Source organism: Mastigoproctus giganteus, chromosome 1, assembly GCF_048544385.1.
Source record: "Mastigoproctus giganteus isolate SK-2022 chromosome 1, ASM4854438v1, whole genome shotgun sequence".
Classification (NCBI taxonomy): domain Eukaryota; kingdom Metazoa; phylum Arthropoda; class Arachnida; order Uropygi; family Thelyphonidae; genus Mastigoproctus; species Mastigoproctus giganteus.
Window position 1 is genome coordinate 264,861,836 of NC_143575.1, and position 23,644 is coordinate 264,885,479.

General features: G+C 36.3%; 1 protein-coding gene and 1 pseudogene across 1 annotated transcript; one reads left to right on the top strand and one right to left on the bottom strand.

Moving 5' to 3' along the window:
- Positions 1-314: 314 nt before the first annotated feature.
- LOC150091896 (procathepsin L-like) lies at positions 315-11,460 on the top strand (annotated as a pseudogene).
- Positions 11,461-18,228: 6,768 nt separating this feature from the next.
- On the bottom strand, positions 18,229-21,878 carry LOC150091897 (cathepsin L-like peptidase). Its single transcript, XM_090386117.1, has 9 exons — positions 21,770-21,878; positions 20,472-20,575; positions 20,225-20,374; positions 19,950-20,102; positions 19,714-19,837; positions 19,526-19,626; positions 19,080-19,240; positions 18,806-18,916; positions 18,229-18,342 (listed from the first exon to the last, which is right to left on the bottom strand). Exons 2-9 carry the CDS (start codon positions 20,565-20,567, stop codon positions 18,243-18,245), a joined length of 996 nt encoding a protein of 331 aa, XP_090242243.1. The 5' UTR covers positions 20,568-20,575; positions 21,770-21,878; the 3' UTR covers positions 18,229-18,242.
- Between the last annotated feature and the right edge of the window lie 1,766 nt (positions 21,879-23,644).

The following is a 23,644-nucleotide window of genomic DNA, read 5'->3' on the forward strand; positions in this document are numbered from 1 at the left end:
AATGCTGATGGGATTCTTCCTGTTGCTCAGATTAATCACCTGAGAGGGCATAAATTCAAATTGAGGAAAGGCAGATGTAAAATAGATGTGCGGAAATTTACCTTTAGCCAACGGGTAGTTGGTTGGTGGGAACAGACTTCCATCCCTTGTTGTGGAAGTTGATAGCCTAAATAAATTTAAGGCTCAGCTGGACAGGTCTTTCGAACGAACTGAGGGATGAAGTGGAAGTTTTTTTTTTTTTTTTTTTTGGGCTGGTGCTGCATAAGCTTGCTTTCTTGCATCATGTGCCGCTACTAATGCTAATGCTAATGCTAATGCTTGAAGTGGCAAAGATCACCAACCACAACCTAGAAGCAGATCTTAGCTTCCATACCTATCGTCTTGGCCTCAATGAATTTTCTGATAAGGTACTTTGTTATATATAGACGCAAGTTCTTGGTCACGATAAAGAACTTTTTATAAAAAATTAATTGAATTTTTTTATTATTATCCCGCTTTGTCTGATACAATTCAAGAAATTGGAATTGAGTGCTAGAATGCTGCAGAGTTCATTACGGAAATGAACGGTTAGAAACAAAATCAGCCAAAAATGAACTGCAAGGTTCTTCGTACCAACGACCAATGTCCAGATCCCAGACAGAGTATACTGGAGAGATGTGGGTTATAATCGCTGTAAAAAACCAGGTAGGTGTTGAAGGGACTTTAGATTCAATGTCTGGATTCAAGGGTTCAATGTCTGGTTGTTTTTCTCTCGCGATAATGTTAAGCAAGCGTAGATGAAAGTTGATCTATCTGTGTTATCACAGAAACACTGTGGATCCTGTTGGGCCCTTTACTGCCACGGGATCTCCTGAAGGATAGCACATGAGGAAAACAGGAAAATTGGTGTCTCTCAGTGAACAGAATCTTATTGATTGTTCTAGGACTGAAGGTAACTATAGTTAATGATTTAACAAGTAGTTAAGTTGCTTTCGTGTTCTGATGGTTAATACAGTGGAAAATGGTGAAATTATTTCGTTTTTCTTTCTAAGTAGTGGATGCAAAAGTGGCCATTCGAATAATGCTTTGGTGTATATCCAGCTAAATACAGGGATCGACACAGAGGAATCTTACCCGTATATCGGGATTAAATATAAATTATATTTATATAAATAAATATAAATATCATTTATATATAATTTTAAATAAATAAATAATCTTAGTAAAAATAACTAAGGTTATTTATATTTTGTAGGACTCAATATGGATCTGTTAAATCCTGCTGAAGTCTCTTTCTAAAATTAGAATATCTAATCTATATTTTGTTTTTAAATATTAAAATAGTTAAATTTCATGAAATTTAAATATTTGATTATTTTTAAATATTATATAAATTAAAATATTTCACACGATATTTATTTAATAATATATATATATCCAGTATTATTTTTCATTTATTGTAATTATTTATATATTTAATATAATATATAATTCAAGATAATTATTTATATTATTATTATTATTAAATTTTATAATTTTTATCTGTACTTAAACTGTGAGGTGAAATTCCTTTCGAATTATAAATCCTGTATAAAATATTAGTTAGTTGTAAATACTCCCAGCAGATGGTGCTGATGCATAATTGGGAATATTATTTATTAGTACTTTAATTTATTAATTTTAGATTTTGTTTTTACTTTCATAGTTGGGGAACTACATGGGGAATAAACGGGTGCATTAAGATGTCCAGGTAATCTTTTCTTAGTAGCAGATAAAGTTACGCGAATCAATTAATAATTTTTAAACTTCTGTTTGATAAAGATTATCCCCATAATTCGTCTAGGCATGGATTGAACAAGATGCTGAAAACGTGCAGGAATGGAGCAACATGCAGACATGAGAGTGTCACGCAGTTCCTTGTGATTCCACGAAGGAGTAGGCCCGCAGCGAACAGCTCTTTCCATCTCATCCCAAAGATGTTCAATAGGATTGAAATCTGCGAACTTAGTAGGCCACTGCAGCAAAGAAAAGTCATTGTCATGTTCCTGGAACCATTCCATAGTGATTCGGGCTCTGTGCACCAGGGCATCATCCTACCCGAAGTAACCATCTGACTGAGGATACACTGTCCACAAAACCTGATGCACTTGGTCTCCTGACATCATCTCTAAACGATGTTTAGGTATGATGTGGCATTCAGACATGAATCTATGGGTATCAATGGACCCAACGTGTGCCAAAAAAACATTCCCCACACCATAACACTGCCCCCACCATCTTGCACAGTAGTCGTCAGTCATGACGGGTCCATGGATTCATGTTGTTTTCGCCAAATTCTGTGCCTTCCATCAATATGATGCACCAGGAACTTCAACTCATCAGACCAAGCAACTGTTTTCCAATCCTCCACAGTCTAATGCTGGTGTTGCTGTGCCCACAGGAGGCGTGCTGTCTTGTTCTTCATTGATCACAAAGGTACGCGATGTGGCCGTTGGCTGTTTTAGCCCATTCGCCACAAAATGCGACTAGTGGTCCGTTGCGATATTTTGTTCTTCACACCAAGGTTGTATTTTCACGTGATGTGCGCCATTGTGGCCCGTCTGTTTGCTTGCACAGTTCTAGCCATCCTCCTCTGACCTCTCTCATCAACAAGCGATTTTCTTCCACAGGAGTGCCGTTGAGAGGATGTTTTCTGTTCGTTGCACCATTCTCGATATACCCTTGAAACTGTGGTGCGCGAAAAGTGCAGGAGAACTGCCGTTTCAGAGATATTTTGTCCAGCACGTCTTGCACCAACTATCATGCCACGTTTGAAGTCAGTTAGAGCACTCCTTTTCCCCATTGGTTTTACGGTTTGTACGCTTAACTGATACTAGAAAGTGATATATTTTCATAATCTGCTATTGTGTAATTTTCATATATACTATCACATAGTATCAGTTTCTTACTCGATCCAGTCTTGAAGAAAAGAGGTGATTTTTCTGATTTTCAGAAAGGTGTTAATGTTCAAGCATTTTTATCAGGAGTGACAATTGAGTAAACAAAAGAAATCGCTGGTGTATCGAAAGCAACCATCTGAAAAGTATACAATGAGTGGAAGACAAAAGAAGAATGTAGTGCAAGGAGAATGCCTGAATTTAAAGGCCTTTAAATTCAGGCATTCTCCTTGGACTTTCTTCTGTAAAATATTGAAAGATGCGACTGGAGTAGTGCCAACAACGCCAAGACTAGACTGTGAAAGAGTAGAAATCGTGTGGTGTGACGAGTCTCGATTTAGACTTTTTTGAACGTATGGCAGGGCGAAGGCGTGCCATGAACCTCATGAACCATGCATCCAGACTGGTCCCTGTCCAGTCTGGATGCATGGTTCATGAGATTCATTATGACATGTCATAGGGGGTATGGGTCGGGTCGTACCGTTAGAAGGAAGTGTTTACCTCTAGTCAATACCTTTCTGTCGTATCGGGCTAACTTCACCCTACAATGCTTCACTTTCATTCCGATGGCCATAAATTCTTTGATGAAGAAAATACAAATATCCAAGGCGCAAAATTTTCATCTGAATGGTTCTAAGAACATTTCCAAGATTTCCAACATCTTCTCTGGCTGCCTAATTCTTCAGATATAAATCTAATTAGGAATATCTGAAATATGACGCAAAAGACAAAACCGCTTCGCAGATCACTACCGGCCATAATACAGCCGTGACAAATATCCTGATGGAACAAAGATCAAATGTACAACTTGACTCCCTTAGACACCTAGTGGAACCATGCCACCACATGTACGGTCTGTATTTCGGAAAAAAAGGTGGCCTTATTAGATATTGAATAAAGATATCAAATTTCTTCCAGTTCTCCCACTGACCTTTTAAACCTTCTAAGCATCTTTCATTCTTCAAAAACGCCTATTTTCGAAATAAATATAAGATTTGTATTCATAAACCCCACCGTTATTAGTATGCTATTATTTCTCCCTGATGGGGTGGGGGGGGTTCACCCTGCGATGGTAAAGGTAACACGTGCACATAAGCGCTGCACATAAGTGGCTGTTATGTCCGGCTATTACTGTTGGTCGAAGAACTCTCTGATTATCTTAGAGGTCTTCAGGATTGCGACTTTCTGAAGTTCCTTATAGGTTTTCGGGGGAGGTCTGTTGCTGCTAGGCTCTTGTATAGGGTATTTGGCACCATGCTGGTGGTTGACATGGTGATCGAGATGGCCGTTACTTGTTCTGTATACAACATCACCTTGATCTGCTTTCTTAGGTCTGTGGACTTCCTGATCTGTTCCACACGGGTTTTCTGGAAGAAGCTGGTGTTGGGCATCACTATATCGATTAGGTCGGTAGCCATTTCCTTCTTGTCGATCAAGAAATGGCTACTCTGTTGTGCAAGGTCATCTGGTCCGTTATTATAGTTTGTGAATACGAGTCTCTGAAACGTATTGTAATACAATATAGTTTTTTGATCGACCGGTATTTTTGAGTTTGCTTCTGATGTATTATCGTGGATCTAGTAGTGTCTGTAAGTATCCTGTAGTGCCTTGTATTTATTACCTGTTCTTGGATGGCGAGCATCGAATTATTGTTACTATATAAGCTTTCCAATAAATGTGCTAAGGCTGTTCAAGATAACAATGTTGCATATCTCAATTGGTTGTATCCAAATCTTCATGATAATTTTCTGCCTGCACCAAAACCTTCAACAATTGTAAAGCAGTTATTAAAGAGTCCAAACTAGATTTTGAACAGGCTAAGAGTAGAACACTTGATTCTTGTCCAAATGGTAGTCGATCATTCTGGTCTCTTGCCAAAGCTATTGGTCTCAACTTTTTCCTATTTCTGTTCCACCTCTCTCAAAATCAGATGGTTCTATTGCCACATCAGACATACATAAAACTGATCTGCTAGCATCCTACTTTTCTTCCAGTTCGTATATTGATGATCTTGGTAAACATTTCTTACAAATCCCAATACACTTCATTCAATGTCTTCTTTGTTCTACTTTCAAAAGGATGTCAGAACGATTTTGAACAATCTTGACGCTAAGAAAGCCATGGATACTAAATGCATTTTTACCAAGTTGGTATTCTGAATAAGACAGTTACGCGGCCATGAAGATTCACATTTAGATCGCATTTATTTAATCGACCAGAGAACATACGCAATTTACAGACACAATACACATGGATAGAAGAAACAACGTTCCGAATGACCCTAATGTAATAGTTTTTATTTTGCATGTGAATGCAAGGGGGGGAAAGCGAATCAGATCGGACTCTTGTGTCCGATGTGGGAATGTTTTAGACAATCCAGTTGATGTTTCGGATGATTTGAACAGAAACATTGCATCTGTCTTTACTGAAGAAAGACCCTTCATGATGAGAAGAGGCTATGCAAGCGAGTCAGGATCATATGAAAGAAGTGATTTCGGAATTACAGGTGACTGTTTATTAGATAAACTCAAGAGCATAAAAGTAAGTAAGTCCTGGAGTTGATAGCATATACCCAGTAATTTTGAGAAAGACTGTCAGAGAGTGTATTGAACCATTGAAGTTAATTAAGAAAGGACTCTCGGAGCGATTCCTTCGGATTGGAAAAGCACCAACATATCACCAATACATAAAGGCAGTTCTAAGAGAGAAGTTGGTAACTACACACCGGTTAGTCTGGCTTCAGTGGTAGGAAAACTCTTAAAGGTATTGATTAAGAGTGCAGTCCAGGGATATTTAGATTGATATGGCATTCGTACTAACACACAACAGATTTTGTTGTTTGTTATTATGAATGTTGTTACAACAGTCCTTACAAACAGAACATGCCCATACCATGATACCACATCCAGCCGCTTGAGTGGTTGACACGAGACATATGGCTTCATAAGATTCACGCCACACTTTCACTCCACCATTGGTGCAAAACAATGTAAATCGAGACTCGTCACACCACATGATCTTTTTCCACTGTTCCTGTCTTGCCGTTGGTGGCACCACTCGACTTCAATCCTCCGATTTGTTATAAAATGAAAAGGCTTTTGTATAGGTACCAAATCCCAGTTTGTTCAACTCCTGTTGGGCTGTAAATGAATGTTTCTTTGCTAAATAAAAGTTTTCTCTCATTTTTTTGCACACTCGACCTCTTCTGATGTAGAATTCACTTTAAATTCCTTCGATCTCGTACATAATTTCTGGTGCATTCTCCTTTTGTCTTCCGTTCACAGAATCGTTTCAGATGGTTGCTTTCCACATACCAAATATTTTCTTTATTTTCTCATTTGCGGTTCCTGCAAAACGTTCTCCAACAGTGACACATTTCTGAAAATCGAAGAGATCACTGGCCATTGACCATTGACTTCCCATTGACCAAATCGACTAAGAAGCCCCAAGAAAGTGTACCGTATTTATCCGATATCAAGCAACTTGAGATCATACCACGTGACAACTGAAATTTGTATACTGTACGTTTAATTAATTGTTGACTCCAATCGCAAAAGGTTTCTAATTTTTTTGGCCAGTGAGTGTAAGATAGCATTGAACTATGCATTGTAATAGCAATTCCATCTGATTTCAGATTAGATAACGCTGTAGCTCATCGTTATTCAGTCATTCATCTCCAATCTCATCGTCATTCATCTTCAAGTTATTCAGATAAAATTATTAAGTATGTCACACACCCTCATACATTAAGATAACAAATGGTTTCCAGATATTTCACTGATTTAGATTAAGTCCTGATTCAGCTCTCGTGCAATATTGCTAATCTTTTATCAGAACAGAAAAAGATTTTAGCATTCAACAGCTGGCAGTCAGAGAAAGCAGAAGTCACCTCATGGATAATACTGTAGAGGATAAGCAATTTTGTTAAGGAACTCAATGGAACTATTTTTGCTGTTGTTGAATTTTTTTAATATCTTCTATATTTAATTGGTGTTCTTTTGCAAATTCCATTTTTGTAAATTTTGAAATTATTTTCTCTGATAATTTGTGTTGTGAAATTGCATGGTCCACTGTCAACTGAACTAGAAATCCCCTCATCGGGCTGCCACAGTATATGAAGATTGGAACTGTTCAGAATGCTGCTCGGCATTGAATGTACCAAGAATGATGGTTATGAATAATTCAAGATCAAACCACAAAAAGGAACCAACAGTTACAGCAGACCACCACCAAACTTAATGGTTGGGGTTACACAATCTCTTCCATCTTGTTACTTCTAGCGTGAATACAATTGCATTTATACTTATAACTGACATGTGGTTGGCGCATTTTGTTCATTTTTTTTTTTCCAAATCCCAGGACCGGATACTTTTGACAGTGAATTATATCACTTTTTGAGTTCATACCTTTTGGCCCATTTCATAATGTGAGTTTAAGGCACAACTGAGTTCTCAAATGGTACCCTGTTGAGATGCCAGTAAGTTGCGAAAGAGCTGTCTAGAGTGTGGTGTGGGACGACAAGTAGTTAGATAGACAGAAACAGCTTTTGTTTGTTCTAACAATTGTTCTGTGATCAGGTATCCTTCTTTAGTTGTTGGTGTTCAGAGACACGCATCAGTTCATCTTCAAATCTAACTTCATGATCCAACCTCCTTTAACTCTTTGCATGCTTTTTTGGTTAACTGCTCCAGATGGCCATGATTTTGTTTCGGAAATCGGTTGGATCCTAAAAGATTTGTAGAAAATTAAAGGTGAAATTACATTTGTTAATTCTGCCCTAAGTGAAGGACAACAGAATCTGATAAATTCAGGTGGAAAGAACAGGTTCTACCTGAAGGTAGACTCCACCCATGAAATTCAAATGGTACGATCGTAAACACCTCACCAGAGATCTAATCTCTCTCTCTCTCTCTCTCTCTCTCTCTCTCTCTCTCTCTCTCTCTCTCTCTGTCATCATGAGGTTACAACACATGACCAGTCATGAAATCAACAACGCCATTTTCTCCATCTAAACTTATTTCCGTAACTGTGTCACTTCATGTGATCCATGGAGGTAGGTTGAAAGAAGGGTTGAAAACAGAGGTTATCATCAAATTTGGTTTATACTACAACGAATTATTGGGCTCTTTTCTAAAGAAGAGGACAGCTCCTAAAGGTAAGAGAAATGAAATTATTGATTCTGTCACTCTGTTGAACGCAAACTTCTTATTAATTAATATAAATATGGTATCTATAAAGGCCGTTTCTTACTTGGCCTCCAGTTGCGTTTCTTCTAGATAAAATCACGAGGTTATTAACGGATTATTTTCTCAGCTGGCATTGACTTCAAATGAGTTTCCCAAGACTCATCTCTCGGATCCCTCTTCTCTAATCTATACATAATCGTTTTCCTCTTTGGCATCTCAGCTGATTCCCTTTAGTCTTCTGTGAACGCCAAGCTGTTCCAAATTTTTCTTTAAAATTAAGCGAATAGAAATTGCATATCTAAAAGAAATATTAAAATATTGAATTATTTCACTAATCTGTTAATTTCTTTAATTATTTCTCTAATCTGTTTTGAGCATTTGTTAATTTTGACATCATGACCTGCATCCTTTGAATGTCATTTAAGAAAATTAGAAACAACAATGGCCCTAGTACCTCAAGAAACTGCCATTGGACACCTTCTAAAAGTCTTTAAAAAGACTTTTAGAAGGTATCCAATGTAAGAGTGTGTTTGATTGGTATAAGTGGTTCAAAGACTGACGTGAGGACGTTCGCGGTGACCGAAGAAGTGGACGTCTATCAAACTCTCGAAATGAGGATAGAGTTGAAAAATTTCAGGAAAGTGTGGTAAGAGATCGTCCTTTGACCTTCACAATGATGACTAATGTGTTTGATATGAATAAGGAGATGATTCTTCAAATTCTGCATGAAGATTTAGAGGTAAGGAATGTCACATTTGAATTCACATGGGAGTACAACTGTTTGTCCCCATTCTTAACTCTCTTAGAAGTGATTTCTCCTATTGGGCTGTAGCTTCGTTGACGGTTTTGTTACATTCATGCTTATCTCGCGATAGTGTGTAACTCTTCTACGTTTGTTTCTTTTCACCAATTAAACCCTTAACATCGTTTGTCATCTATTTTGGAATCTTTCTCTTGTGGCTTACTGCAATGCCTTCGCAGATAGCAGAGTGGTTACAAGCTCCATCCTTCCCATACCATTCGGAAATGGTCCGTTTTCGAATCCCGCCAATGACTCGAAGAACTTTCGTTGGCTCTTTTCACTCTATGGCTGAGTAATCGAACTCACGGGAGGGCAAGCAAGGTTTTGTTCCTGGAAATTCAGGATTTTTGTCCAAAACATGTAAACCGACCAGAGAATGCAATTTATGAACATGAGTGGATGAGGTTGTTCTCGGATAATCCTAATATGACATTTTTTGTTTGTTTGTTTCTTTCTTTTTTTTTTAAATTTGTACTGCAGGTTAACTCATAACACAGAAACTCGATTATGATTTGACCTTGATCTAATTCTGATAGCATTCAGAGAACTTTTGACAAGAAGCATGAAACTCCTTTTCTCTCCTGAACATAATATATTCATGATAGTGAACTTCTTCATCTAATCTGGGTCATTCCGACAACTCGCTCCCTCCTCTCAAATTAGCAGTTTCCCTAAACCCTTAAGGCATCCTCAAATTAGAGCAAAACCTCTTGCACCTCCTCTGTTCATATGACTTCCATCCTTAGAAAATAAATCCCTTCTATTAACTGGGCAAAAATTACTACTCACAAGCCTTACAGAGTCCCTCAAGTCTCGAGTTAATCCACAAATATTTCATCGCCTATTCCCTTCTATCAGGTCTAGACAAAATTACAGACACATCTGTTACTAATTACTAATCTATAATATCGTTAGTAACAGAAATATTATTATAAGAAATTTTGATTGACTTCTAGTCTTCTGAAGAATTTACCAGCACCATGAATAGCTACAACATGAAGTATGATAAAAGAAATACAGGAAGTTCTTTCATCCCACTGTCTAACGTACAGATCCCGGATGAAGTTGACTGCAGGAACAAAGGTTATGTAACTCCTGACGCATTTTTTAAGATAATTGTACGATTTCCTGAAAAGTTAAGTGGACCTGGATGGTAAATGAACTGTTGTGTTATCGTCGGAGCAATGTGGGTCCTGTTGGGCCTTTTCTACTACCGGCTCTCTGGAGGGACAGCACTTCAGGAAGACCGGGAAATTGGTGTCCTTGAGTGAGCAGAACCTCGTTAATTGTTTCAAACCAGAAGGTAATTATTTTTTTGGAGCCATATATCTCAAAGAAGGGATCTGATTGTGTATTAGTTGGTAATTAATAAACGGTTATCATTATATTTGCGCTTCTAGGTAACCAGGGATGTGAAGTTGGTCTTATGGTTAACGCTTTTAATTACATCGTAAAAAATAAAGGCATTGATGCATATAAATCCTATCTCAAGTTTCAAAGGCATCTGAATACTCTCTTCCTCAGAGAGAAAGTAATTAAACAAACAGATTTTATAAAACGCAATGCAAAATAACTGACTGAACTGTTAATCTTTTCAGGATGGAACTTGCAAGTTCAAGAAACAAAATGTTGGTGCCACATGAACAGGACCTGTGAATGTTCGCAGTGGGAATGAAGATGCCCTTAAGAAGGCTACAGTCAACGTTGGACCAATATCTGTGACAATTGCTGCAAGCCATGACAGCTTCCAGAACTACAAGTAAGCGATCAATATGCATTCTATCAAATTTTAACCATAATTTATTCAAAATGAATTAAATTGGTATTCATATGCCAGAAATGAGTGGCGACATCTATTGATGCTTAAACGAACTTGGATTACGTCAATAATAGTGTTTTAAACTTATTTTTAAATATTTACATTTCCTCTAAATGGATTAAATTTTGTTTTTTGTGGTACAGGAGTGGTATTTATAATGAACCAGATTGCAGCAGTTTCTTCTTAGACCACGGTGTCCTAGTAGTGGGTTATGGTACCGAAAATGGACAAGATTACTGGTTGGTTAAGAACAGGTGAGTCAAGTGATTGAATGGAATTTATCTTGCAATAAAAGTACTTTTATTTATTCATTATTCACCTATAATTTAATTAATACTAAATAATAATTCAGTATTATTATTTTTTAGTGATTATAATTCTTAAAAGTAATTTTTAAAAACTTTTATTTATAATTGTTTTTATTTATATTTGCATTTAATTCAAATTTTATTTAATTACTATTATTAAAATAATCGGTAATGATTATCTTCAGTAAAATATCATTATTATTAAATAAAAATTAATAAAATTAAATATAAATGAAATTATTATGTAGTTGAACATTTTAACGGTAGATGGCGCTGCTACAATAAATAAGCTGCTACAATCTGCTTTAATAATAATAATTCTATCATTTTTTTTCGCAGCTGGGGAACTACATGGAGAATGTGCGGGTACATTAAGATGTCCAGAAACCAGTGTGGTATCGCTACCATGGCTAGTTATCCCCTCGTTTAATTAATCAGATGATTAATTATTGATTTCCAGAATACATCAAGCAAGTGATTTAAAACTATACCTGTGAGTCTACTGCTCCCTTGAATCTATTCAAGCTATCCACGTCCAAACAGCAGATGGAAGTTTGTTTCAGCAATCAACCACTGTATACAGCATGTACTATGATGGTCAAAAAAACTGCATCACTTGTTAATTTTGTAAATAATGTTTTGCGCTGCACTGTGGGTTGCAGAAATGTTCGAAATGCATTTGTTAGATGGGATATACATTGTGTTGCCACTTTATTAGGTACACCCCTGCTGTGCCCACAAATGATCTGTCCTACAACGTTGCAAGTCACACGACCACAGTTGTGGATATAAATGCAGCAGATCAACCTTTCTAGTATCATTTAAGCGTACAAACCGTAGAAAGAATGGGCAAAAGGAGTGATGTAACGGACTTCGAATGTGGCATGGTAGTTGGTGCAAGACGTGCTGGACAAAGCATCTCTGAAACGGCAGTTCTCCTGAACTTTTCACGCACCACAGTTTCGAGGGTGTATCGAGAATGGTGTAACGAAGAGAAAACATCCTCTCAACGGCATTCCTGTGGAAGAAAATCGCTTGTTGATGAGAGAGAGGTCAGAGGAGGATGGCTAGAATTGTGAAAGCAAACAGACGGACCACGATGTTGCACATCACGTCAGAATACGACCTTGGTGAGCAAAACAAAATATCGCAACGGACCACTAGCCGCACTTTGTCGCGAATGGGCTTCAACAGCCGACGGCCACATCGCATACCATTGTTATCAATGAAGAACAAGAGAGCACGTCTCCTGTGGGCACGGCAACACCAGCACTGGACTATCGAGGATTGGAAAAAAAATGCTTGGTCTGACGAGTCGAAGTTCCTGGTGCATCATGTTGATGGAAGGCTCAGAAATTGGCGAAAACAACATGAATCCATGGACTTGTCATGTCTGACGACTACTGTGCGAGGTGGTGGGAGCGGTGTTATTGTGTGGGGCATGTTTTCTTGGCACACGTTGGGTCCATTGATACCCATAGATTCTCGTCTGAATTCCACATCGTACCTGACCAAGTGCATCTGTTCATGTTGACAGTTTATCCTCCGTCAGATGGTTATTTCCAGCAGGATAATGCGCAGGTGCACAAAGCCCGAATCACTATGGAATGGTTCAAGGAACATGACAATGACTTTTCTTTGCTGCAGTGGCCCGCTCACACCGCGGATCTCAATCCTATTGAACATCTTTGGGATGAGCTGGAAAGAGCTGTTCATTGCAGGCCTATATCTCCGTCGAATCTCAAGGAACTGCGTGACACACTCATGTCTGCATGGTACTCCATTCCTGCACAACGTTTTCAGAATCTTGTTCAATCCATGCCTAGACGAATTCAGGCTGGTTTGAAGGCTAAATAAGGCACTTTATTAGGTAAGTGTACTTAATAAAGTGGCAGCACAGTGTATGTTGCTTTGTTCAGACATTAAATTAAATTTAGTGGTTAGTTGATGTTTTCTACTCATCATCTAGTAAATAAACTGTTTATTTCTGTTTATAATTACTCAAATTTAGTGATTTAACGTGATTCCAGCAGTGTTATAGATAGCAACATTCCAAAGAGAAAAAATGAAATATTCTAATGAATATAAGAGAAAAAAAATTAAGCCAGCTGAAATCAATTTGAGGCACATCGTTAATTACTGAAACAGGAGCCATCAAAATTTACCCATTTTTGCCTTTTTTCAGACAATTGTTCGGGCCAAAACAAAAATCAAACAATTTCAAAATATCTACTCGCATTTATAGAAATAAATTCTTTTGAGAAGATTCAACATTTTTTACCCATTTAGTGGACACACCTTACCGTGCGATAGGGATTTTTGGAACAACAATTTCTTGTTCATGGAGTGAAAACAGCAGATATTTTGGAGTTTAAAAATTGATGGAAGAAACACACCTTAGTTTCAGAAGAGACAAAACATAAGAAAAGAGATGAAAAATGAAGATTTGGAATAAGTTCATTGTTTCATTTTAAATACCACACCGAAGGGTACGTCTCCGCTTCCAGTTGCATCAACGGACTCACAACTCACACATCTTCATGAAGAGAAGTTGTAGATTTACCAAACATTTTGCGTTACATTCTACAGAAAGAGAAAACTTAATCAATTGTGTTATATTCAACCTTAGAGTTCCACGTTCTGACATCACAGTCGGATTTAACTTAAGTCAAAGTTTTTACATTAAAATATTGTTGTATCTTAACCTTTGGGACGCCAGTGCAAGATGTTACTTAATCCAACTCACCTTACAACTATATTTTATGTAAACAAAACAAGTTTATGGTAGCTACAACACAAATACGCTCTGAAAAACATCATCACTTGGAATTGGTCAGCCTGGTCCAAAGAGCCTTTTATCTTATCGGCATCATCTGTGACGCAATGGTGCACTGCGCACAGCTTATCTCATTATTCTGCACATGCGCTACTACAGCGCTAAAGGTACGAAGTACGAAAACAGAGAATACTAGTTAAGTAAATAAATACATTTTCTGTTTATACACAATATACAGAGAATACGAGATACAGCACCGTATTTAGCAGTCACTGGCTTGAACCCTTGTCACTCAAGAACGTGTACTTATGTACTCTAGCTCAAAATGTTTTTCATGAATATGAACAGAGTCGCTGAAGGCTAATATTTTATATAATAGGCATCCTGGCATGCAAATTCCGAGTATCCAATAGAAACTGATCTACCACCTTACAGAGCCGTACATTATGCAAATTATTGATGCCCTTGGGCGTCGCATGGCATGCGATAGCCATCTCCTCGGTCACTTGGTGATCAAAGGTAAGGTCGGTGCTGGTGGATGAATGGGATTTGTTGCCACAGAATGTTATTGGCACCCTTATATCGAGCACGGTTCACCCCTGTCACAAGTCAGAGATTAATCCCAAAAAAGTAATTCTTGGAAGCCTCATGTCCTTCCCAAGCTTGTTTAAATATTTATGTGTGCAGAGACGAATACAAAGATTCAGTAGAGTGGAAACCCATTGTTTTGCCATTCTTGTTATACGAGTTTATATCATGTGTTGATAAACCTCGAATATCTGTCAAGAATCGTGTCATAGTCGCCTCCCACGAGGGCAAAGAGAAGTGATGTGAGAACCAGAAATGGAGACAGGCAGTATAGAGTGATGGAGAGAAGAAAATAAGTAAAGTTTTAATGAAAAATCGCATAAGTATGATACGCGCGAATTGTATGAGGCTCAGAAATCTTTTGCAGGGTCACATTTCATTTGAAGGAGCAAGGACTATGGTTTGGTTTGGTTTGGTAGTTGTTGGCGCATCGGCTTCTGTGGCCATAGTGCACCTCCCAAGGTTTTTGCAGTACTTTGATCCATGCCCGAGGCGGGATTCGAACCCGCGACCTTTGGGTTGCCAGGCAGGCACTTTACCCACCTGGCTAGCCCGGTCGGCAAGGACTATGAACACCAGCAGAAGTCAAGCAAAGTAGAAAATTGGCGTAGCCTTATGTGAGTACGCTGCCTGCTCCTTATCCAATAGGATCCTGAATCTAGAGACATTCCTTGGATTAGTGTACGTTGTCAGAGTTCCAACTAAGAGAGAATGAAAGATTATCTGCAATGATCGTGTGAAGAAACAAAAGAACAGAAAAAGATTTTCGGCAGAATCATCTATACCTTTTGACTGGGCAAAAGTAAATCTCTAAGCAGAGATGGTGATCCAAGTTATCAATTTAATGGTTCTTATAAAAGTCTATAGAGTAGGGATGGGTTAATCGTTAGGGTTGGGACCCGTTTCCCGATTTTAAACCAACACCAAGACTGATATGGGGTACCCCATATTTTCATATACTGTTAATGCAAACCTGCAGGCTTTAATCAGTGGAAAGATGGCATTCACTCTAACTCAAACCACCGGTAATTAGCAGCCTACCAGAGCAATGAGGAGTTACACTTGTCTATCATTGCTTGTCGCAGAGATCCACGGAAGTCGCACCCACACATTATAGAATGATGATTCTGGGAATAAAAGAAAATAATCCTCCATAACTGGAAGCATTCTGAGAGTAACTACAGTCAGGTGTCTGATTAGTGAGCCTTGGAGGAACTCAGAAGACCTGTTGTAAAGAAAACATGTTATACAACAGCTGCATTTTCTACTTCCAGGGCAAACATGTTTTATAGTAGTTTTTATTAAATAGATATGGGAATAGGATTACATTCTCGTAAAACTGCTGTGAAAGTAGTTGGTTTCATTGCAAAAGAGTTTCCAAACATAATAATATGGCACTGTTTAAATCATCGCCTCCAACTTGTTTTAGATGATTCAATAAAGGAAATAAAGCGAGTAAATCATTTTAAAATATTTATTGATAAGATATATACTATTTTTCACAAATCCAATAAGAACCAAATTGAACTTTCCAAAATATCCGAACAACTTGGAATTTAAATTATAAAGATTGGTAGAGTTTTGGGACCAAGATGGACTGACTGTAGTTTAAGGTCAACCCTAGCTGTGTGTCGCGCTTATCCAGCGCTACATCACTATTTTTATTCAAATAAAAAAGTACTTAGGTATGGCTGCCCGTCTTGAAAATATATATTTTATAACTGACTTGGCATTGATATTTTAAACGAAATTTCTCTTCTTTCAAATGCACTGCAAGCAAGAAACATAGACATAATAAAGGCTGAAAAACTCGTGATAAGATCTATTAAAGCATTTCAAATGCTTGGAAAGGAAAAGGGTCCATACGAAAAAAAGGTTGAATTAATTACTTCAGAAACCTTCAAAAATATAAAATTTTATAAAATGATCGATTTGTCGGGCTTCCTCGGGAAAGACTTTTAGAAAACATCGTAACGAATTTGAAAAAAAAAGAAAAAAAAAAAAGAATAATGGATTGTGAACATTTAAAAACAAGTTGTGGCCAATTTCAAGATAGGAATAAATTACAATTTCTCAATTTTTTGGAGCCAGATTACTGGAATATTGAAGAAGTACTTTTCCATGGAAAGCAGCTGAAAAACAATTGCTAGTATTTAATGACATTTTTAATTACCAAATTGATATTAATGATTATCGAGATTTCGTGGAAAACGTTTTAAAAAATTCCCAGAATTATGCAATTCCTGAAAGTGTTCAAAGAGCTAAAAATATTGTCAGAACAATTGCTGTAAGTTCAGTAGAAGCGGAAAGGGGTTTTTCAAAGATGAACATAATGTTCAGAGAAGAGAAGTCGCCTAACTCTTTCTAATATATCAAACATAATGACTATTAGTCTAATCGGTCTACCTCTAAAGGAATGGGAACCTACTCCTACAGTGAAAAGATGTTTAAGGATAAATCACTCAGCCGATGATGCTTGGATAAAAGCGAAGAAAATTGCAAGTGAGGACGCCAATCAAGAAGCAATATGGAAATATCTTAAATAACAGTTTTATTGTTTATTGTCAGGTATTATTTAATATTTTAAATCTCTTTCTTATAACATAATCTAGTTTTGTGGACCTTTTTATTGTTCTTATTTAAGTATTAACTGCATGAAATAATAAACTACCTTTCGGTATATAGTTCTTTTATACTTAGAACGATCATTAGGGCAGCGAACCGGTTGTTAAATTATTTGAATCCCACCACTGGATATATCTGAAATAATAACAGAAAATTTATTTATTTGAATATCAAATCACAGCAAAGTGGGGCCCAATTTGTCCCAATCTCCGGTGAGATTGGGGCTCCCATAAATTGTTACCTGTGAGATGCACGGTCTGTATTTATGTAAGTTCTGCACCTTTTTAAAACCTGTAATATTCCATCGTTTTCTTCGACAGAGAAATCAATTCTCAGATAAGATCATCCTCACTGCAATCGAGATAATCCCAATTGGAACCTAAGTCTGCAGGGTCTCTAATGACTCTATAAATATTCTGTGACTTTACCGATTTCATTTTACTTAAAAAAATGTCTCATTTGTGAAAATATAATCTTCACTACTTCCAGTACTATTTATGATTCATATTTTGATATTTTATTAAATAAAAGTTGTATTAAAAAATTGAAATCATTGATTATTACACTTGTCTTTACCCATATCTGTCTGTCTGTTCACATGTAATAATTGAACTACCAGTGGATGGATTTTCATGGAATTTTATACTTGTCTCTTCAAGAAATATTTATAAAACCATCCCTCTGACCAAGTCACCAATAAAGCTACTTGTATGATGAGTGTGACTGGTAATAGTTTGGTTTTTCAAACTCTGAGTTTAAAAAACCAATTATTGAAAAGCTAATTATAGTAATATATTTCCACATTTCATAGAATTCAAAGATCTGTAAGTTTCTTGATCTCTCAGATTTAGTTTTGGACATCAGCATATTTTATTAATCAATTAATCAATATTATTAATTGGTTAATTAACTAATAAATTCAGTATAATTGATTATTACAACTTCCACTGATTATTCTTGTTCCTGAACATCCTAATTTATTTTTAATTAATTTAAAAATTAAATTGATTAAATAATCCAAACTCGAATCATGAGTTCAAATTTTTGGCGATAACTACTACGTAGTGTTTTTAAATAGTTAAAATTATTTTCCACAATAAAAACAAAGCTTTTAAAAACATAAAAAAAAGCATATTTATTTCTTCAGAAAATTAGAATTTACAATGCTTTATTTACAATGATTTATGTAGTCTCGAAGATCAACACGTGATTAAATCATTTTTCTAAACCAGAGGATAACTAGCTTCAGTGGCAATACCACACTGATTATCCTTGTTCCTTGACATCTTAATGTACCCATCAATTCCCCAGGTGTCTCCCCAGCTATCAAAGAAAAAAAAAAAAGAATAAAATTAACTGAAATAAAATAAATATTCTTATTAGCAGTATCACTATTTATATAACATTCATAAAGAACTATGTGATAGCTGCACCATCTACTCGGTTAATTAACGACTAATTCATCAAATAAAATTTAATAATAATATAGTTTTAATATTAATAATTAATTAATAATGGTATTAACTTATAAGAAATAGTACACAAATGGTTGAAAGGCATTTTAAAAATTTAAATTTAATAATTTAAATATTTTAATATTATTAAAAATAGGAATTATAATCTTAGAAAATGACTTCAATCATATTTAACAGAGCCATGCCATAAATCAATTTCCAATCAGAAATTATTATTTTTATATTTAAAACAAAAAAAGATGAATTATTCAAGTTCATATTTCTTGATAATCTTCTTCTATCGAAGCCAAGACACCCATAATTTGACTCACCTGTTTTTGACTAACCAGTAGTCTTGTCCATTCTCGGTGCCATAACCAACTACCAGAACACCATGATCCAAGTACTCACCGGTACAATCTGGTTGATCATAAACACCACTCCTATATCACAGAAAAAAACTTAATTAGTTTATCTCGGTGACTGAAAGTCTGGTCAGTTTAATCAACAAATGTCTGAACTCAGTTTGTATGACAAAAAATGCATTGGATACCATATGATGAAAACTATCACAATTTAGAGACACGAAGCACACTGATCACTTACTGGTAGCTCTGGAAACTATCATGACTTGCATCAATGGCTACAGATACTGGTCCAATGGTAGCCACAGCCTTCTTAAGAGCATCCTCATCCCCAGATGGAATATCAACATATCCTGTACATGTCGCACCAACATTCTGGGTCTTAAATGCGCATGTTGAGTCCTACAAAATACGGATACCCTTCGTTATTTTTACTTTGAGATAAACATGCAAAAAAGCCCCTTTGAAATGTAATACAAAAGTTTATTTTGAAGAAAAGGTGATGTAAAACTATTTTTGATATTATAAATTTTGTAATTAATTATAATAAATACAAACAGTTGTATATAATTTATATTATAATTTATTTTTTTAATTTATTTATAGTATAAGTTTTAAGACCAATGTTGTTTTATATTATCTTTGATATTTTCAATTAATCTGTTTGGTACTCAAGTACCATCTTACCATAGCGAGATATGGGTACGAATCCTCCGTGTCAATGCCTTTATTTTGTTGAATATAGTCGAAAGCATCATCCATAAGACCACCCTCACATCCATTATTACCTAGAAGCAAAAATTAGTTCACAATTTTAGCCATCAGAAAGCAAAAACAACTCAAATACTAGTTATTACATTTTTAACTACAATTACCTTCAGCCTTGGAACAATCAATGAGGTTCTGTTCACTGAGCGACACCAGTTTTCCTGTCTTCCTCATGTGCTGTCCTTCCAGAGACCCTGTTGTGGAGAAGGCCCAACAGGATCCACATTGTTGCTATAGTAACACAAACAGTTCATTTTTTTTTATCCACGCTTGCTAGATTTTTATGGAAAAGAAAAACAACCACACATTGAACAATTATGTTAAAAATTCGGTCAACACCTACCTGGTTTTTCACAGGAGTTACGTAACCGTTAACCCTCCAGTCTACTTCATCAGGGATCTGGATGTTGGTCAATGGGATGAACGTACTTCCTGTCCTATTTCGGCTCAAACTCATTTTATATCCATTCATTGTTTTAGTAAACTCTGAAGGACTCTGGAAATCAATTTAAAATTATATTAGACGCAGTAATATAATTAAAATAAAAACTAATTATTTTTTATAAAAATTGTATTTTTTCTCAATAATAAAACTTGCATGTATATATAGCAAAGTACCCTGTCAGAAAATTCATTGAGACCAAGACGATAGGTGTGAATCCCAAGGTCAGCATCAAGGTTGTGGTCAATAATCCTTGCCACTTGACGCTCCCAGATAAGACGACGTACAAACTCTTCTCTGTGATGATAAACCTTCTTGTAAGTGGTCTGAAAAAGCAATAGTCAAATTCACATCATTTGCATATAGGAATTAAATTTGTATAAATTGACCGCACATTTACAGTTTCACTTAAAATAGCCTTACCTTGAATGTTTCCCAATGCTCGTTCAGATGAGGGGCAAGACACTGAACACAACAGATGAAACTTAAAGCGAGAATCAATATTTTAAAAGCAGCCATCTTGGAAACTAAAAAAAAATAGCAAGAGATTAATATGAAAATCAAAACTGAATCAAAGGTTATTAATTAAATTATTTTTAATGTAAATTCACATTTATAAATTGAGGAGCCTTTAAATGTTGTACAGCATCTTCCATTTGCATATCTGTCTTATTTTGACCCGGTTCCATGTCATTCGGCTGGTGAGTTATGATGGCTTTTCATGAGCGAGATAAGACGATGGGATAACGAAAATATAATAAGAAGAGTTTAAGGCCAAAAAGCCAAGATCCAGATACTGTATAGTTGTATAAATTGTCATAAATTCATAAAATGTCATAAAGTTCATGGTAAATCTTAAACAAAGTCCTATTTTAAAACAAGAAAAGATCAAGGTAAGTGTACAAAATGAACTGGGTGACTGATAAATTGGGCTTTAGGAGCATCAACGACTAAGGCCATATTGCTCCGTGTAAGTCTGTTTACAAGTTGGTGTGTTCTGTAGTTGATTTTGTTTGTTGGACGAAAAACTCCAGTTTCCGGGAGAAAAAACCACGCTACTTTCACATGATTTTGACTAATTCAGCCAAGTTGTGAAAAAGATCCATAAAAATTCCTGCCGTCATTGATGGGACTCGAACTCGGGTCTTTTCCACCATGTGTGGGGAGGACGACGATCCTACCCACGAGGGTTTCAATAACGTTTTGAATATACATTTGGTTTCGCATGAATATATGATTGGACAGATTTTTAAAGGCTCAATAATTCATTTATAACTAATTAAATCGATATTAACGATTATTATATATTAGTTGGTAGTGAACAACCAACTTGGCAACATTCTCAGACATTACACCAGTCAAGTTAATATTAATGTAATTACTATAGTTATAAATTAAGTTAATTTGGTAGTTTTGATTACATTTTATTAAATTATGCTTTTATTATTTGCTTTTTAGATCGCTTATGGTCTGCAGAACTTTGAATGCAATTTGGAAAGTATACAAAAATATATTCAAAGGCAATAAATAACTTTATAAAGAATTGAGAAAAGGAATTTAACAAAGATATTTGGCACCCTAGACGAACCCTGACATATTCGCCACCACGAGCGAAACGTTCATAAAACACTTTTCTAAAACATAACTAAAAGTTAACATTGTCAAATATAAAAATTAACAGTCCAGGAAATTAAAATTAAATGAAAATTAAATCGGTTTACCTCCTGTAGCCGTTTTCTGCTTAGAGATGAGTCCGATAGTTGAACTGTACTGTAGTGCAAACCCACCGCTTTCTGTCCTTGTTATAAGTTGAAAGACTTAAGAATCGTGTGCAGGGTCACATGAGGAGAAAGAGAATGAAGAACTGATAACGCTGTTGAGTGATGATCACGTGGTAACACCTCGGGCTGTGAGACGCACGTGAGTCTATTGGGGTAATTGACGTTGACCTAATCGTTCAATCCCTTTCACGTGACTGTTTACCCCTCCCTACTGCTCTCCTTCGCCTAGGGCAGGGTCGTCAACAAATAAGTCACTCATTTCTTGGAACGCTTTCAGAGTCCAAAAAACTTACATATACTGTACTGTATATTTTGAAATGTGTATTTTTTGAAAATAGATTTTCAAATATGATGTTAATAAGAGAGAGTTGTTTATAAGTGCCAAGGCAACACAATCTTAGGAACAAAAATATTATTTTGTTTGAGTTACTAAGAGTGCGGTTAGGATTATCTTCGACGGACAAGCCCTCCCTTCCGCTTTAAACTTCTGTACTCTTCCGGTTCTTCGAACTAGATAACCATTAATCCGTTCGAAGTGACCTTGGGGTCAGACCATACAATGTGTTTAGAGACCACCTGTTGGTGTAGTCAAACTGATCACCACCTCCAATAGGACAGGAAAAGATGGCAAGAACCTGGTAAATCATTCTTTTACATGATGCAACAGGTCGAATTCTTGCATCTGTCGGTTTGTTCCTATTTCTAGAGAAGTGGCATTGAAAAGCAAATTGACCAACGCCTGTTGTCAGTTTTGTAGCCTACAGAAACCCTAATTCCACTTCAAGAATCTACAAACATGACTTATTCTTTTATAATCTTAATTCCGTTGGCAAGCTTAACCCTCTGCATATCAAGGATGGTCATAATTTGGTGAAAATGGAAACTGATACCCAAGTAAAAAATGTCCTGTTAATTTGTTTTAATCAGGTTGAAAATTAAACCAAGTGCTTTTTTAATTAACTCCTCCTCGCTTTTTATTTCTATTTGCTTGAACAATTTTTGAATGAATATTTAAATAATATCATATATATACACTCAGTGATCACAGAATTATGACAGCGTCCGTAATGAACTATGCCACAGAGCTTTGCACGGTTCAATGGCAGTTTACTGTCCAACAGTTGACATTGCCATACAATGTTGGGGATGCAAGAACAATATTCCAAATGATGCGCCATTTGGGGGTGTGGGGGATGCAAGTACAGTATCGCAAATGTGAGTTTCACATACATTGTTGAACATTGGATGAATTATTCTTCTTCTTCCAGTCACATAGTTCCGTGAGGAGCTGTTGTGGCCACCAACAAATTCCTCCAACTTCATCGTCATGTGCTATACGAGCGGCATCGCAAAATGTCAAGCCAAAAAGTTCACTGATCCCATTCTTCCACCTAGTTGCAAGTCTTCTTTTAACAGCAGATCTTGGATTTGATTTTGTTATGGTCTCTGTATCATTAGATAATGTGGAGGTATGCTATTGCCTACCGCATGAATTATACAGATTGTTATTCATAATTGGTCTTTAATCGTACTTGGTCTAGAGCTTTTTATTTGCATAGCAATTCACATCTTGGAAAGTGTCCTAGTATTCTTTCTTGTGTCTTTTGCAATTTATACTTGCAATACTTTGCAGTTCAGACTGTGCAGATAGTCTTTGGGGTTGTAAAAGAATTACCAAAAAAGTCACATTACACAAGTCGATGCAATATGCTCGAAAATATAGTCACATGACATGAGTACGCAGTACTCGTGTCATGTGACTTCAACAGCTAAACAGGCCTGACAGCGGTCAACCATGCTCGATATAAGTGTGTC

Bases quoted from the DNA above. Each gene is read 5' to 3' on its own strand.
- LOC150091897 (XM_090386117.1), bottom strand. From the start codon at position 20,567: ATGGCTGCTTTTAAAATATTGATTCTCGCTTTAAGTTTCATCTGTTGT. The intron at 20,375-20,471 runs GTAAGGCTATTT...TTGCTTTTTCAG, and splicing joins AGCATTGGGAAACATTCAAG to ACCACTTACAAGAAGGTTTA. The intron at 19,241-19,525 runs GTAAGATGGTAC...CGTATTTTGTAG, and splicing joins CGTACCCATATCTCGCTATG to GACTCAACATGCGCATTTAA.